General features: G+C 47.7%; 1 protein-coding gene across 1 annotated transcript; it reads left to right on the top strand.

The window, feature by feature from the left end:
• Positions 1 to 11,041: 11,041 nt before the first annotated feature.
• On the top strand, positions 11,042 to 15,927 carry LOC119383559 (alpha-tocopherol transfer protein-like). The gene is made up of 4 exons (XM_049412909.1): positions 11,042 to 11,171; positions 11,517 to 11,567; positions 13,838 to 13,974; positions 15,097 to 15,927. The coding sequence occupies exons 1-4, from the start codon at positions 11,042 to 11,044 to the stop codon at positions 15,268 to 15,270; spliced, it is 492 nt and encodes a 163-aa protein (XP_049268866.1). The 3' UTR covers positions 15,271 to 15,927.
• The last annotated feature ends 309 nt before the right edge of the window (positions 15,928 to 16,236 follow it).

Raw genomic sequence — 16,236 nt, 5'->3', positions numbered from 1 at the left:
TACCAAACTTTTCTAAAATAGCCGAACCCTTGCACTATCTTACAAGGGACACCGTCCCTTTTGTTTGGGGCCGAGAGCAACATCATGCTTTTTACGAGCTGCAGCGACGCCTTCAAGCTCCACCGATCCTGGGTCACTTTGACGAAGATGCCGACACTGAAATCCACACGGATGCCAGCAATGTTGGCCTCGGGGCCGTCCTTGTGCAGTGGCAAGAAGGCACCGAACGGGTGATCGCCTACGCTAGTCGTACCTTGTCATCCGCTGAATCCAACTACTCCACTACAGAGAAAGAGTGCCTAGCTGTCGTGTGGGCTATAACCAAGTTCCGACCCTACCTGTACGGACGACCTTTCAAAGTAGTCAGCGACCACCACTCTTTGTGTTGGCTTGCAGGCCTCAAAGACCCCTCAGGCCGCCTCGCCCGATGGAGTCTGCGCCTTCAAGAGTTTGACGTTACGGTAGTCTACAAGTCAGGGCGCAAGCACACCGATGCTGACTGTCTGTCACGCGCCCCAGTCGAAAAGACTACACCTGACCTAACGGACGATGACAGTTTCCTCTGTGCCGTCACAGCGTCGGACTTGGCTCAGCGACAGCGTGACGACCTGGAGCTTCGTCCACTCATCGACTTTCTTGAGGGACAGCTTACGCATCCACCGCGGACGTTCAGACGCACGATTTCGACGTTCTTTCTCCGCAACAACGTCTTATACAAGCACTGCTTTGACCCTAGCGCTCAAACCGATCTCCTGGTGGTACCATCCACGATGCGAGAAGAGATCCTCAGTGCGTGTCACGACGAACCAACTTCTGGACATCTCGGGTTCACGCGTACTCTCGCGCGTATCCGCAGCAAATACTATTGGCCTAAACTCTCCCGCACTGTCAAGCACTACGTTAAAACCTGCCGAGACTGCCAGCGGCGCAAGACTCCGCCCATGAAACCTGCTGGTCTTTTACAACCCGTTGAACCCCCACGAGCGCCTTTTCAGCAAGTTGGCATGGACTTACTTGGTCCATTTCCCAAATCTTCAACTGGCAACCACTGGATAGTAGTTGCAACGGATTATTTAACACGTTACTGCGAAACGCGACCTCTTCCAAGAGCCACCGCTAGTGATGTCGCCGACTTCTTCATTCATGCTGTCGTCCTTCGTCATGGCGCACCAGCAGTGGTCATTACCGACAGAGGCACCGCCTTCACCGCCCAACTTCTGGAAGAAGTGCTGACACTTAGCGGCACCGTTCACCGCCGGACGACAGCATACCATCCGCAAACCAACGGCCTCACCGAACGGCTCAACAAAACCATTGCTGACATGCTCTCCATGTATGTGGACGTGGATCAGAAGAATTGGGACCGCGCTCTACCATTCGTAACCTCCGCATATAACACCACCGTCCAGGAGACCACAGGATTCACACCTTTCCGCTTGCTTCACGGCCGCGAGGTTACCACGATGTTAGACGTCATGCTACTACCTGACCCATTTGTGACCACCACAGAAAATGCTGCCGAGTATGCTCAGCGCGCCGAAGAAGCTCGTCAGCTAGCCCGGTTTCGCATCCGCTCTCAGCAACAATACGACGCTCACCGATACAACCTTGGTCATAGAGAGGTGACGTACGAACCAGGAGAAAAAGTATGGATATGGACTCCCGTCCGCCAACGCGGCGAGTCCGAGAAACTCCTACGTCATTACTTCGGGCCCTACAGAGTTCTCGAACGCCTCAGCGACATCAACTACCGAGTTATTCCTGAGAGCAGCACACGATCTTCTCGTCGTGCACCACAACCGGACGTAGTCCACGTATCTAGGATGAAGCCATATCACTCACGCTGAGGACTTCCCCTTGCCTTTACAACATCGAAAGCATCGAGGCGATGCTTTTTGAGAGGGGGAGTAATGACACGTGCATACAGTGAGTCTTTGTCTGTTGTGCGAGGCAGGTTTGCTATTTGTGCGTGGCGGAGTTTTTGGCGGCTAGTAGAAGAGGACAACGACGTTCAGCTCGATTGTAACAGACGTGCTGAAAGCCGGACTGTTATTGACTTTCGTTTTTATTACCGTGACAATATGATACCCAGCGCATGTCGCTAGGACGCAACCGGACAAATGTGTAAAGACGTCCTTTTTTGTTAGCTAAACGCTTACGAGTGACGTTTTACCGTGGGGTATCGCTATTCAAAACAATCCGTCTAAGAGGGATGTGCTTGTTGGTTAATTGAGATACTTTAGCCATAAACAGACTCCAGGTGGATCGGATACTAGTCCTCAAAATTGTTAACGAGTCTGTAAATGTGCAGAGTTTGCCGTTGACTGCCTCAAAATTTAGCGTTCTTGAAGTCTCAAATGAACTTATAGTGTTTTGCAATATAGAACTCCATAATATGTGACGTGTTTAGAAAAACAAGTGAACGATTTAAAGCACTGCGTACACTACTGTGGGAGAGCAGCAAGCTGTCTCCCCCAAAAAACTGCACTGATCCTCCCCTGTAGCTTTCTGCACTTGGTTTTGTACCGCCTCCAGCATCGGAGGCATCGCGGAAAGCTGCGATGCCTCACATGGTTTGGTAGCACTGCCTCCGTGATCGGCCCACGTTTGACCAAGCGACTATGTTGCGTGATGGTGTCGGCTTGTGACGTCACGACGACGGTGCAGACTTGTGACGTCACGATGACGTCATCAAATGATCATGTTTTAGATGCGAAAGCATCTTATGCTTGGGGCAGTGCCCGTTCTGCGGCGTCCGCACCCATACTGCGCATGCGCCAATTCTCCCCATCTCCTCGCGTGAGCGCAAGGAGTTGGGGTGGAGGAGGTGGCGTGAGCGCTGCCTCCGCTTCGTTTCTCCTCTCCCGTTTCTCTCTCTCCGCCACAGCTTTGCGCTCGTATATATTGCGGCGCGCGCTCGCTCCCGTTGCACTCTCCTTCGCAACGGCGCTATGGACGCTCGCGAAGCTGAACGTAAACGGCAACGCTGGCAAGCGAATCTCGAAGCTGCGAGACTGCGAAAGCGCGCGTTCGCTGAGCTTCCGTCATTCTCTTTCTGTGCAACGGTGTGCGAAACGCCATGAACAACGCCAATGTCGGCGCTAGTTGCAGCGGCAGCGCCACCACCGCGGAGCAGAGGAAGGCTCCGGAAGCCGAACGTAAACGTCAGCGTCGGCAAGCGGTAATTCAAACGCTTCGATAACCACCGTCTCGTAAGTCACATAAGAGAAACGGAAACTCGATGCGCACCCCACGCGTTGCTTTCGCATCCCACCATGGTTGCCCGTAGGGGGAGATGGTGTGTAATTTTTCTTAGAGCTTGCTGTTGTGCTAGTTGGTAACTCGTCATGTAGAGGAAACTTGGAGCAACTTGTGGCGCTGTTTGTGGGGTGTGTTCTTGCGTGCTTGCTTTGTGTGAATGTATGACTTAATGAGGGAATGCCAAGTTGCGTCAACTTTCTTCAATATGTTTTTCTGACGCCCCCAACGGTCCCTTTTCATGTTTCATGAGACATCTAAGGCTTTTGCCTTAATATTAACAATTCAGACTACTGTGTTTGAACTTGAACTTTATTTCGCATCTATACATGGTACAGATAACAGGCACGCAGACAAAAAGCCAGATAACAGCTTGACTAGGTTTGGGTACTGTGTACTCTACTACGGGATGGGCAAAAGGGCGATCTAAGTGTGTTTTCAAAAAGCTTTGACGATGTAGAGTACTATATATATCCTCTACATGGGAGAACAGTGAGCCGTCCCGAGAACTCCTTTATATTCAACCGGAACTACAAGCAAAACCTGTGTGTTCCTAAAAAGCGATGAATCTGTGTTCAGCGATAAGTCTATGAACGATTTAGAATATTTTATTTATTTATTGTGTAAAGGCGTTTATTGACCGCGGGATTGACGGCGACGATGCACAACGACGACAGTCACGACGGAGCGCAGACTCGCAGACTCTCACGAGCATGAGCACGAGGGGCGTGCTCTCCGAGAAGAGGCGATGAGGGCGACCCACTAGAAGGCGCTCGAGAGGACGGCCCATTACAGCGTTCCAATGCTTCTCTACAATTGCAATACCCTGAAGGTCCTATTGGACATTACATAGGGGAGGATTTTAACTTGTGAATACACACATATCAAACAACGTAAACAGGAAACGAAACACCAACAAGCAAATAAGAAAAATGAGACGGCGACTAAATTGAATGACAGCCTCCAGTCAAACACATTCACCAACATCAATCAAATAAGTCGAATACATAATGATGAGTACAGATAATTTTTGTTGAATTATCATGAAAACACTCAGATAATTACACTAGAAAAACAGTGCATATATATCGCGAACAAAGACCGTAAAAAAAAACAAGGCAGTTCGACACAGGTTAGCAGTGTTAATCGCTATGCAAATAGCCCTGCGGCGTCGAGTGAAATATCGAAGCATCTGTTATCTCGGCGATGTTAGGTGGGAGGGAGTTCCACTCGTTTATACATAAAGAGAATCGCGAATTTTGAAACTTCTTAGTCCTTGCAAAATTGGTGGCACTTGTACTATACTCTGGAAGAGCAGAGTGCCGTCCCGGAATCTGGAGCCATTCACCAAGGAAAGTTTATTGAACCGGTACACGCAAGCGCTAGAGACGCTTATAAACTAAATACTTATAAATTCTGTCAGTGTAACTTACACAAGCGCTAGACGCAATCTTATGCCGACTGCAGTAATACACTCTACGCTACCAAGCAACTATGCAACAACAAACATGTTAACTATAAGGCATCTAGAAAAATGAAAAAGACCAACGTTTATCACCAGCACTACCGGCTCATTACATCCAGATCTTGTTCGTGCTTAAGAAAATCAATCTTGCCATGCATCTTTGTATCCCTGGTTTTAGGCGAAAAACCTAAACGTACTGGCAAATTTACGCGAGATCATAATAAAATCAGCAGACAACCAAAACGATATTTAAGGTAGAAACATCGAACGTTTATTTTCGGATAAGCCTAGCAATGACATGAGTAGAGGAAAAACACGCAAGCTCCAGCTGACACTGTATCACGAAGGTGATCGAGGAGAGCTACTTCAACGCACTTTTGTGGGTGAAGCCAGGAACGCAGCCACGATTTTACTTCTAGAATAGGAGTGGGGTGACTTCACCCCCATGCGTGTGTGCGCGTGAATGTTCGTGAGTGATATACAAATACAATGAGTGGACAAAATTTTTATAGGTGGTTTTAAACTAGCACCGCAACCCGCAAAATATATTTTACAGCGAAGTTGTATACCTCTACCCCGGAATGGTTTCATCTCCGTGGACTAAAAATCACAGCATATCCACGGAGTGAATGATGATGAGTGGGCGAAGCTGCGGAGGTTCATCGGTAAACCGTGAATCTTCCGTGAATTCTGCCCAGTACATCATCACCGACGTGAGATCGGGCGCGTTTATACTAAAGGTTCGATGAGAGTTATGACGACTTGCAGCTCACTTTAATTTTACATGTACGCTGTGAATTTTCATTATTTAATCACGCACAGGAGAAATCGTACACACGCACTACCTTGGAAGTCAAAATCCAGTGCCTATATATACGGGGTGGCCAGTGAACGGTTGTGCAGCGCGAGCGGTCGGTTTTTTCAATCAAGACGCGGCCGCGACGCTGCCTGCGTCGGCGCCGCTGCGCCGCGAGGCAAAATAAGGGGGGGGGGTTCCCACGAGGGTTTCGAATGACGTCAAACGGCCCTTCCTTCTTCCCGCGTGTGCTTCCCGCTTCCGTATATAAAATAGAAACCCGTCTAGCAACTCATTCAGTTCATTCTAAGACTGCCATTGGTAGACCACGGAAATTAAAGACACCAGAAGAACAGCTTGAATACAATGCTGTACAAAAGGAAGAGATTCATCTTGCTGAAAATGCTCGCCGAACCAATCACGATCTACCACAGCGACTACAAAGCGATTATCACTATACGCGCAGACAACTTTTCTTGGCAATGAAGGGAAAGCTACGGGGGCGGAGCGTCTGCACGTGTACTGATACGCGGAGTGGTTTGGCGCGCGTCTCGTAACGCCGTGGAAAGTGATGGCTAGCGTTGCATTTCGACGCAAACGATGCGTGGCGTCTAAGGTACGGGTAAAAGGCGCGACTTTTTCACGCACGCAAAAACGCAAAGTGACAACGTGTAAAGTAAAAGAAGTGCAAATATCTCGCTTGTGTGCGCTGCGTTCCATCTCAAAAAGCTACACGTAGAAAACGAAGGAGTATTTCATATATCTCACGCAGAAAATACGGACGCAATTGTGGGACTACATTCATTAGCGGTAGGATACGTGCATTGTGGCTCTGTAGCCTTCGCTTCATTGTCAAGGAAAGTTGTCCGCGAGTATACCATTACTCTAAAGTAATAATATAACATACGCCCTCATCAGCATGTGTGGCGTTTGACACAGCTTCGCTGGACATTCACGTTCGCAGGGCGGGATGGCGACCAATTTTTTGTTTAATGCGAGTCTGATGCCCAATTTTATTTATTTATTTATTTAATTATTTCACAATATTGCGAGCGCTAGTGTGACCCACGGCAGACTTAGACAGCAAACAATTAACATACATTTCATGTCATACACGCAACGTGCGCAAAGGGAAAAGCAATCAACAGCACATTCGACGAAACCTCCCAGAGTATTATCTCTCGCTGTAAATCATATCAAATAGAAAGTTCATATAGGTAACCAGAACTCAAACTCAATCGCTTCGTCAGACTTAGCTTGCGCAACCCTGCATGTACGTTACCAAGTTACATCCGTATACCTCAACCGGGTTAGTCGCGGTTGCTAACTTTGGCATGCGTATAACTTGCCTGACGGGATTCTCGTGATTCAGCTTACGCCTTCTTAAGCTGCCGCCAAGAAGGAATCCCCCCCCCCCTCTCTCCTCCTCTCTCTATCTCTAGATCCGCGAAATGGCATCGTGAACGTTTCTGTTCACGCGCCGATACTCGCACTCATGCGTTGTCTATGTAGTAATACAAACAAAATTACCCGCACCGATTATGCGGCGCGATGCGATGCAGTCGGGGAAAAAAGTATCCCTGACACGGAATAGCTTGCTGCAAAGTCAGCCGATCGTTCCTGCATGCGACACTCAGTTCATAATGAAGGCGTGGAGTTATCAAGCATGGAATCTAGCTTTGTGGAGGAGCACGGCCGATTTTGTTTTACGAGTGAACGAAGGAGAAGGAAGGAAGGAAGCCGTTTGCGTTAGTTTTCTTTTTTTATTATTTAACGTTAACGTATCTAAAGGGTTTTGCGGCTACAGGATGTATCCGACCAACTCGTAATAAAGAATCCGCCGCACCCAGTCACGTCACTATACGCGCGCACCTGTGGTCCACCGACTGCTGAGCGCGAGGAGGCGGGTTCGAATCCCCGCAGCTGTGCCTGCGTTTCCATTGAGACAGAAAAGCAAGAAGGCTCGTGCACATTTTAAGTAGACGGGGGAAGACTGTGTACGCTCCATGTTATTGTGGTTTCTGTAAGTCTTTGTCTATCGTGCAATTTTCAGTACGTATAATACGAATACTGATAACATAGCCCTCGCTGGGTGACTGAGTCGGGTAATTTTCGGCTTGACTTCGGGGGGTGGGGGGGCTACTTAGTATGTTATTGTTGCTGCTACTGCAGTAGTAGTAGTAGTAGTAGTAGTAGTAGTAGTAGTAGTAGTAGTAGTAGTAGTAGTAGTAGTAGTAGTAGTAGCAGTAGTAGTAGTAGCAGTAGTAGTAGTAGTAGCTGTGGTTGTTGTTAAGTACTGTGGAGTCGTTCTTGGCTTCCGTTGGCACCATGAGTAAATGACTGCCACTGACACCTATAGCTAATAATGTTAGTTAATCTCTTCTAGACGTTTCCCTGCGGCCTCCGAAATAATATTGTTACGGGGAGTATTAACCACCTTGTGCATCGGTGGACTCGTTTCGTCTTACGTTCCACTGTGGCTGGCATTATTTTTCGCTCCTTTGAATTGGTGGCTCGCATGACGCGACCAAAGTGAGAAAGCTCCAGTTCCATGACCTTTGCCTCGAAAGAACACTCGGCATCATTCTGTCTTATCACCTAAATATTTGTTGGTTTGGCAGTCCATGGGATTCTCAAAGCTGTACGCTGCGAGTATATTACGCTTGATATTGTACGGCGCATTTACTTCCTGAAGAGCTCCGGAAACAGTCGAATGATGGAACATGCGTGCGAAATAATGCCAACCATTTCCGGAGGTCAAGGTGTCAGAATATAATACCCCCACTTTCTTGGTCACCTTCATAAGACAGATACGATAAGTCACATTGACGACCAAAACCAACCAGAAGGGTATTTGCAGACAAATCCACGTTCTTTCTCACATTTTATTTTAGCCGTCATAAAAATTACTGCTGGAACCCCCCCCCCCCCCCCAAAAAAAAAAAAGAAACAAACATGTCTTAATCTTTGTTTTAGTACTCTATGGAAGAAATCACTGCGGTTTTTGTTTGCGTTCTCTGCTTTCGTGTCGTTAGCTGCCTACGTTAGCTGATTACAGGGTTTACCTCGCTTTAACTGAAATTTCGGCGTGAGTTACGTAATTTTTTTGTTAAACTGCAGACATCAAGGCCTCTGTTCACCGGATTGAACCTACAAACTTGATGGCTCCGCGTTCCTAAATCGGACAGGCAGGCGTCAAGTGCTTTCACAACGGGCCGCTTGCTGACAAGCTTGTGTTGAGTCCTTCTGCTTGACTAACTCTAGCTTTCAGCTCGTCCGTCCCGTCCGTCCGTCCGTCACCACTGAATAGTGTTATCGTAAGGGGTGTTCAGTTAGTAAAAATTCTCAACAAAATTAATTAGGAGCTCGTAAATTCGAAGTAACTGCTTTCAGTTTTTTTACTACCACGGCAATTGTGGTATTGAAAGGACAGAAAAAGACCACCAAATGCAGCTGCAGTGTTGAGTATGTTGATGGAGATAGCGGTGTTGATATTGCTGCAATGCGCATCGTATTAAGAAGCAACTACACAATACACATTTATTCGATTGGGTAGAGACAGCAAATATGCGTAATTAATGGCCGCAAATTCCCTAAAAGCTACGTGATTCGTGTGCTCACCCAGGAACTGTAGGCAGCTTGCGAAACACACGTGACTACCATGCAGTCGATTTATGCGTAACAGTCCTGACTTGTATCAGTTTACCTCATTTGTCGTACTGTGCGTCTATATGTCTTACTTCGCTATATCGCTGGCCAATGATCTTACTCGCTGGTTGATCTCGCTGGCCAAAGTCCGGATCTCCATCTACGAAGCTCCTCCCTGTTTCGTCTTTCAGTTTCCCTTAGTGCAGAGTGAATGCGAAAGTGCAGTGCGGAGAACTGCAACCCCTGACCACGTTGCCTTTTCTCTCCTCTTGATAAAGGTTGTTGGAAGCCGTGCGACTACGACTACTACCAGCTGCGCAAGGCCAACATGCTGTGCCTGGAGGACATCTGCCTGGACCCCGCGGTACAGGTCAAAGGCCTCGTATGCATCCTCGACTGCCGAGGCTGGGGGCTGCAGCACCTGCTCGGCTTCCCCATCTCGCAGGTCCGCAAGACCATCGACCTGCTCCAGGCGAGTACACGGATGTCGAGAAAAGATGGAGGGAGAAAAAAAAAAGAACATTACAACAGAAATTTCCTGATTTCAGTTATTACTGTCAATGCAACAACATATAACGGCGACTCGAATACGCTCCGATAGCTTTGTTAAAATGCGCCATGCATCTAATCGCGCTTACTCACACGAAGGTGAGGAAACCAACAACGGTTGAGGAAAACGCGTTTGTATGCGTGCACACCGAGCATTCTTGAAGGCGACGTCCTATTACGTCTCCTGAAGCATGCTCACGTGGCGTAGTGGTTTAAGCGTCGGGCTTCCACTTTAAGAGTCCGGAGTTCAAACCCCACTGTCAGAACATTTTACACAATTTTATTTATGCTTAAGCAACGCCCACAGCTCAAAATTTGGCAATGAAACTGTTATTCTATACGGAGTAAGAGAAGTAACATTTCACAATTATGCATGCACTTTGACCGAGACGTTATAGCCCTACAAGAAACCGAAGCTGGAGACTTCAAGGTGAGTGGTTACCTCACTCATGTCATCGACGGTAAAGCAAGGACAGCAATGCCGACGAAAAAGACAATCAACGCTCAGCAACACCGCATCCACCACCGCATCGAGCACACCCTCGTGGAAATTGCGCCCGAGAAGATAACCGCAGCAAAGCCTCTTCGTGTTAAACGTGTACAGCCTGCCAAAGGACCATCTAAAGGATCTAGACAAGCTAATGCGAGAAGTAAAAAAAGCTGAGCAAGGGCAACGGACTAATAGTGGTTGGTGATTTTAACGCTCCCCATGTGGCCTGGGGTTACAGGGCGTCAAAGAAAAAAGGAGAAGATATGCACAACGTGGCGCAACACCACCATCTTACCCTGCTCAACGACCCTCAGACACCCACGCGCATTGGCAACAGTGTATCAAGAAACACCAGTCCTGACCTCACGTTCGTACAAGGCTTCAAATATTATGAGTGGAGCTGCATGGACGAAAGTTTGGTCAGCGACCATTTCATAGTAGAAACGATCATCCCACACCACGAGTCGGCGACAAAGATCGGAAAAGCCAAGCTAACGGACTGGCAAGCCCTTCGCAAAGACGAGAGCGCTGTTGATGCTACAATAGACGACATAGAAATGTGGACCCGAGGAGTCGTGGAAAGAGCGGAGAAGCACACAAGGGCAATCCAATTGTCGCGAGACACCCCCGTTGTCGACCCCCACTTACTGCATAGGTGGGAGGCGCGGAGGGGACTCGCGAAGCGCTGGCAACGCCACAAGTGGAACCGCAAACTGAAGATTCGAATCTCCAAGCTGGTCAAGGAGCCGCAGAGTACTCTGAACAACTGGAAAGAAAGAACTGGTACGACACATGTAACAAGCTTCAAGGGGCCCTAAGCACCAAGCGTACCTGGATGATACTCGAAACTCTCCTAGCCAAGAAGGAGACCAAGAGCGCAACAAAACAGAAAGTACACAGGCTCATACACAACCACCCGGAGGAAGCGGAAGACATCATCAAAGAAGTGAAGGAGAGGTTCCTTGGTACGAAGCGGAACGTTAATGTACATTCGCGCTTTGACGAGTATCGAGGTAACCCAAACACAGAACTAAATCGACCTTTCACGGTATAGATAGAGAGGGCCCTCAGCAAGCTCATTCGTAACACGGCACCGGGCAGCGACAGAATAAATAAGAAGACACTCCGGAACCCAGAAGACACTCCGGAACCCATCTGTAGACGCTGTATTAAAATATATCAATGACTGCTGGGAAAACGGTAAAGTACCACCGAAATGGAAACATCCTGAGGTATAATCATGATTCCTAAACCCGACAAGCCCATCAAGGTTTAGAACTTAATACCTATATCCCTCACCTGGTGTGCAGGAAACCTCTACGAGCACATGGTGCACAACCGCATGATCGAATATCTCGAGGGCAACGGACACGTCCCAAAAGCTATCTTCGGATTTAGAGCTCACCTGTCCACGCAAGACGTCTTACTGCAGATCAAGGAGAAAATCAGACAAATTGGACACGCACACCTAGAGAGCGAAACCTTCTCGCATTAGTCGTGAAAGGGGCTTTTGACAACGTATCGCACGAAGCCATACTGCAACACCTGAACGTCTATAACTGCGGAAAAAAGGCGTATAACTACATAAGAGCTTTTCTAAAAGCAAGGACATCCACGGTGGGAATAGGCGACTTGTGCTCCGAGAAGTTTAAAATACGGCCGAAGGATACGCCACAAGGCTCCGTTATTTCTCCAATGCTATTCGATCTGGCGATGCGCTCGTTACCAAAAGGACTCAAACATGCAATATATGCTGACGACCTCACCATCTGGACTACGGGAGGATCCCCAGGCCAACAGCAAGACGCGCTGCAAGAAGCGGTTGACAGAACAGAAAGATACCTGGGAGCATGTGGACTGAAGTGCGCACCAGAAAAGTCTAAGCTATTGGTGCTAAGAAAGCGCACAAGAGGCCGACAAACGCAGCAGACACGAGACCCGGAAGTGAAGGTAGGAGGCGTCATCATAATTCCTTAGGCTTCGACGCTTCGCATTCACGGACTCCCGATTCAAAAGGACGGTGCCGGGGAAGCAGAGTTAAAAACGATTAAGAAAACCGTGCAACAAGTAAGTCATCTGATCGAAAGGGTGATTAGCAAAAGTCACGGACACAAGGAAGAATACTGCGCGAAAATGATACAAGCGCTGATCAAAAGCATTATCACGCATGGGACCCCATACGTAGACATGAAGAACAGTCAACGGAACAAAATCAACGCTCTCTTAAGAAAAGCCCACAAGATTGCCATGGACCTGTCGCGCCCTCCACATCCACGTAAAAGTTGCTCAAAATGGGAGTGCACAACGCATGGGAAGAGCTCGTGGAAGCGCACAATGTCAACCAGCTGGAGAAACGGAGCCCTACTCCAAGATCTGAGTCACCAAGTCGAAGTTGACATGCACGAGATCAGGAACAACCTACACGTAAGCAATATACCGAGTGTCCCGGCTATCTTTAGCCAAGGGTTAAAAAATGCAATATTAGAGACAGGCGAGTGAAATTAGTTGCAAATTGCTAACAGTCACCTTGCACACTACAGACAATTTTTTGTTTTGTAATTAATTAATTTGTTCATTAGGGTTATTTAAATAAATTATCAAGTATTGACTTTAGGCAAGAAATGCGACTTGCAAAGTTCGAGAGCGTCTTCAGAAATCCCCATTCCATTATTTGCGATAAAGAAAGTCTCACGTATACCATTTTTTCCAAGCTGCAAAGAAAGCCCACGAAATACAAAAAGAACCACGTGATTAGCGCATTCGCGCGGCAGCGAACGTGCTGCTCTCAGCCGTGGTTTGAGCGAACGAAATCAGCTGCGGCCGCAACTCGCCGGCTCCGTTGCGGCGATAGGCCGATAAGTTAACGGTGGTTTCTTGGCCCGCGCTCGCGACAACTTGCGCCGTCACGCCCGCCAACTGGCTAGCGCTTGTTCAGAAACATCGAATTTTTCAATCTATGGTAAGATAACTCCCCTGCTTAATTTTTCCCCGCCTTTCTTTAAAGCGCGCGAATTAAAAAAAAAAAAAAAGATGCTACGTGAGCGAGTGAGTGAGTGAGTGAGTGAGTGAGTGAGTGAGTGAGTGAGTGAGTGAGTGAGTGAGTGAGTGAGTGAGTGAGTGAGTGAGTGAGTGAGTGAGTGAGTGAGTGAGTGAGTGAATAAACGTTTATTGGGTGTCGCCTAACGCGCGGCGCTTTTAGTGCCCTCAAATATGAGTTGAACGAATTATCAAACGCTGCTTCGCACACGGTGGTCGAATGAACAGGCTATTGGTGACTGCGATGGACTTTAAGCGACAAAAAGAGCATACCGTTTCAACAAAAAAAAAAAGAAAAAAACGAAAAAGCGGCATCCATGGAGAAAATGCCACTTGAGACCGCGGACAGCATTTGATGCAGCGTATACGCTGGTGAGTTCGAGGACACGTGTTCGATTTACGGCTACGGCGGCCACATCTTTATGCATGCTCAATGAAAGAACGCCCGTTAAATAACCCCAGATGATGAAAATTGTTCCGGAGTCCCTCCACTACGGCGTGGTTCATACTCATATGGTGGTCTCGCAAGTAAAGCTCTGAATTTAATTTGTTACTTTCGAATTTAATATCCTCGTTTTCCAACAATGTTCTGTTTCTTTCTTTTTTTTGCTACGTGAACAGGACTGCCTGCCGGCACGATTCAAAGCCGTGCACGTGGTGTACCAGCCTTCGGTGTTCAACGTGTTCTTCTCGCTTGCCAAGCCTTTCCTCACCACGAAAAACATCAACAGGGTCAGTGCCCCGTATACAATCACCGAACTAATTTACTCCATCTTTCTCAGGCCTGTGTTGCTCGACCAAACGTACGATTTTTTTTTTCTTTCGTTTCTGAGGAGTGGGTTGGTCTCTGATGCAAACTGGCTTACTGCGTGGTGTTCATTTGCTGTGTCGTGCACTAAGATTCTGATTCGTAGTCAGTTTCACCAGAATGCGAGACACATTTCAATCTGTGACGACACAACGACGTGCTGTAGCCAAGTCTTCAGCAAATATTGGCGGAAAACTACATAAGACGGTCATCATTTTCCTCACTGGTAAGGACCTTTTCTCACGGCGAGAACACTTGGTATACCGCTGGGCAGCGCTCCCGTTTCTTCAGTTTGGCTGATATAATCATTTCTCACTCATTCACGTAATTTTCAACACACACGAATGGACACAGATAGATAGATAGATAGATAGATAGATAGATAGATAGATAGATAGATAGATAGATAGATAGATAGATAGATAGATAGATAGATAGATAGATAGATAGATAGATAGATAGCTAGATAGAATAGATAGATAGATAGATAGATAGATAGATAGATAGATAGATAGATAGATAGATAGATAGATAGATAGATAGATAGATAGATAGATAGATAGATAGATAGATAGATAGATAGATAGATAGATAGATAGATAGATAGATAGATAGATAGATAGATAGATAGATAGATAGATAGATAGATAGATAGATAGATAGATAGATAGATAGATAGATAGATAGATAGATAGATAGATAGATACCAGAAACATTGCCGCGTACTCGTGGTAACGTTCTGTAGCGTTCTTAGCATCATGCATGAACATAGGCCCTGGCGCTGTTTAGAACAGTGCGTCCGCTGCTAATCGCGCGAAATCTTGCCGACTTCCACTCCGAAATTTGACTAGTAATACTTTCCCAGCGTGAATTAATTTCAAAGTGGCTCTAGCAGCCGTCACTTGAAGACCTCATACCCGTCCACTCACATTTACAGGACTCACTTTGCCACTATGTAAGCTTCGGGGTGTCGTTTGTCGAAGAGTTCTATCTGACCACTGCTGACGATCCCTGCGTACTTGTGCCCTTTCTGCTCTGTGTCGCAGATACACATCCACGGTTCGGACATGGCCTCGCTGCACCAGTACCTCCCGCCCGGCATCCTTCCCGAGGAGTACGGCGGGGTTCACGGCCCCTTCGACAACACCAAGTACTGCCAGGGCCTGTACGACCGGGAGGACAGCTTCGTCCAGGACCTCAAGTACGGGTATCACACCTGAGCGGCGAGAAGAGAAGAGAGAGACGAACAAACGCACAGTCGACTCGGGACCGCGCTCGGCTCGGCGAAGAGGCGCACTGACTTCGATGCGACACGATCGCCGAAGTCTTCCGCGACTTCGAAGAAATTACGCTGCAGCTGCAGAGCGCGGTGACGAATGTTCTACGACTTGTCTGTTATTGTTTCCCCTCATCTTTTAAAGAAATCTTCGGCTGGTTTGTTGTTTATTCCGGAGCACACGTTCATTTCTCAGATAAAAAAAAAAAGGAAATTTGACCACGAACGTGAGGCACTCGTGGGAGGTGGCGCTGACTCCTGTCGGCTCGGCTGAGCGCGTGTATATATACATTGTAATGTTCGTATGTCTCTCTTCGACTGCTAGGTAGTGCGTTGGTTTTCACACTCAAGTGTATCTCGGCCTCTGGACTCATCAGACAAGCTTTAAAGACAAAGCATGTTCTTAGGAGCTCTTTCTCAACTCAACCGTGTGGGCCACAGCGCCGATCCTCTACTTAAGAAAAGAACGCAACCGTGCTTGTTTGATAAAACGCACCTTTAAAGGGGTACTGACACATTATTTCGCGGCCGAGACAGCCTGCGGGATTGATTCCCGTGAACAAGCGTATATCATCTGCAAAATATCAACAGCGAATATAGCTCGGAAGGTATTTTATGTGAGTTTTGAAGTTCGCGTGCGCTGGATACCTTCTGCCGCGCCTCGCGACATTAGAGAGCTTTAGTGCCGGCGAACGCAAGCCACCTGCGTACGCACGCTCTTGCGTTCCTTTGTACTCCCAGCCGCATCCACGGAGAATGCAAAACAACGCAAGGGCTTACGTACGCAAGCCGCTTTGAGGCCCCGGCACTAAAACTCTCTATTGACACCCTTGAAAGTGACTCGAAGGTGAGCCCCCTACTTCCCCGACGCCACCATGCCGCAGCCGGTACAAGTTATGATGACGTCATA

This window comes from Rhipicephalus sanguineus, chromosome 2, assembly GCF_013339695.2.
Source record: "Rhipicephalus sanguineus isolate Rsan-2018 chromosome 2, BIME_Rsan_1.4, whole genome shotgun sequence".
Lineage (NCBI taxonomy): Eukaryota > Metazoa > Arthropoda > Arachnida > Ixodida > Ixodidae > Rhipicephalus > Rhipicephalus sanguineus.
Note: the sequence above shows the minus strand (reverse complement) of the source record. Positions and strands in the feature narration are given on the sequence as shown.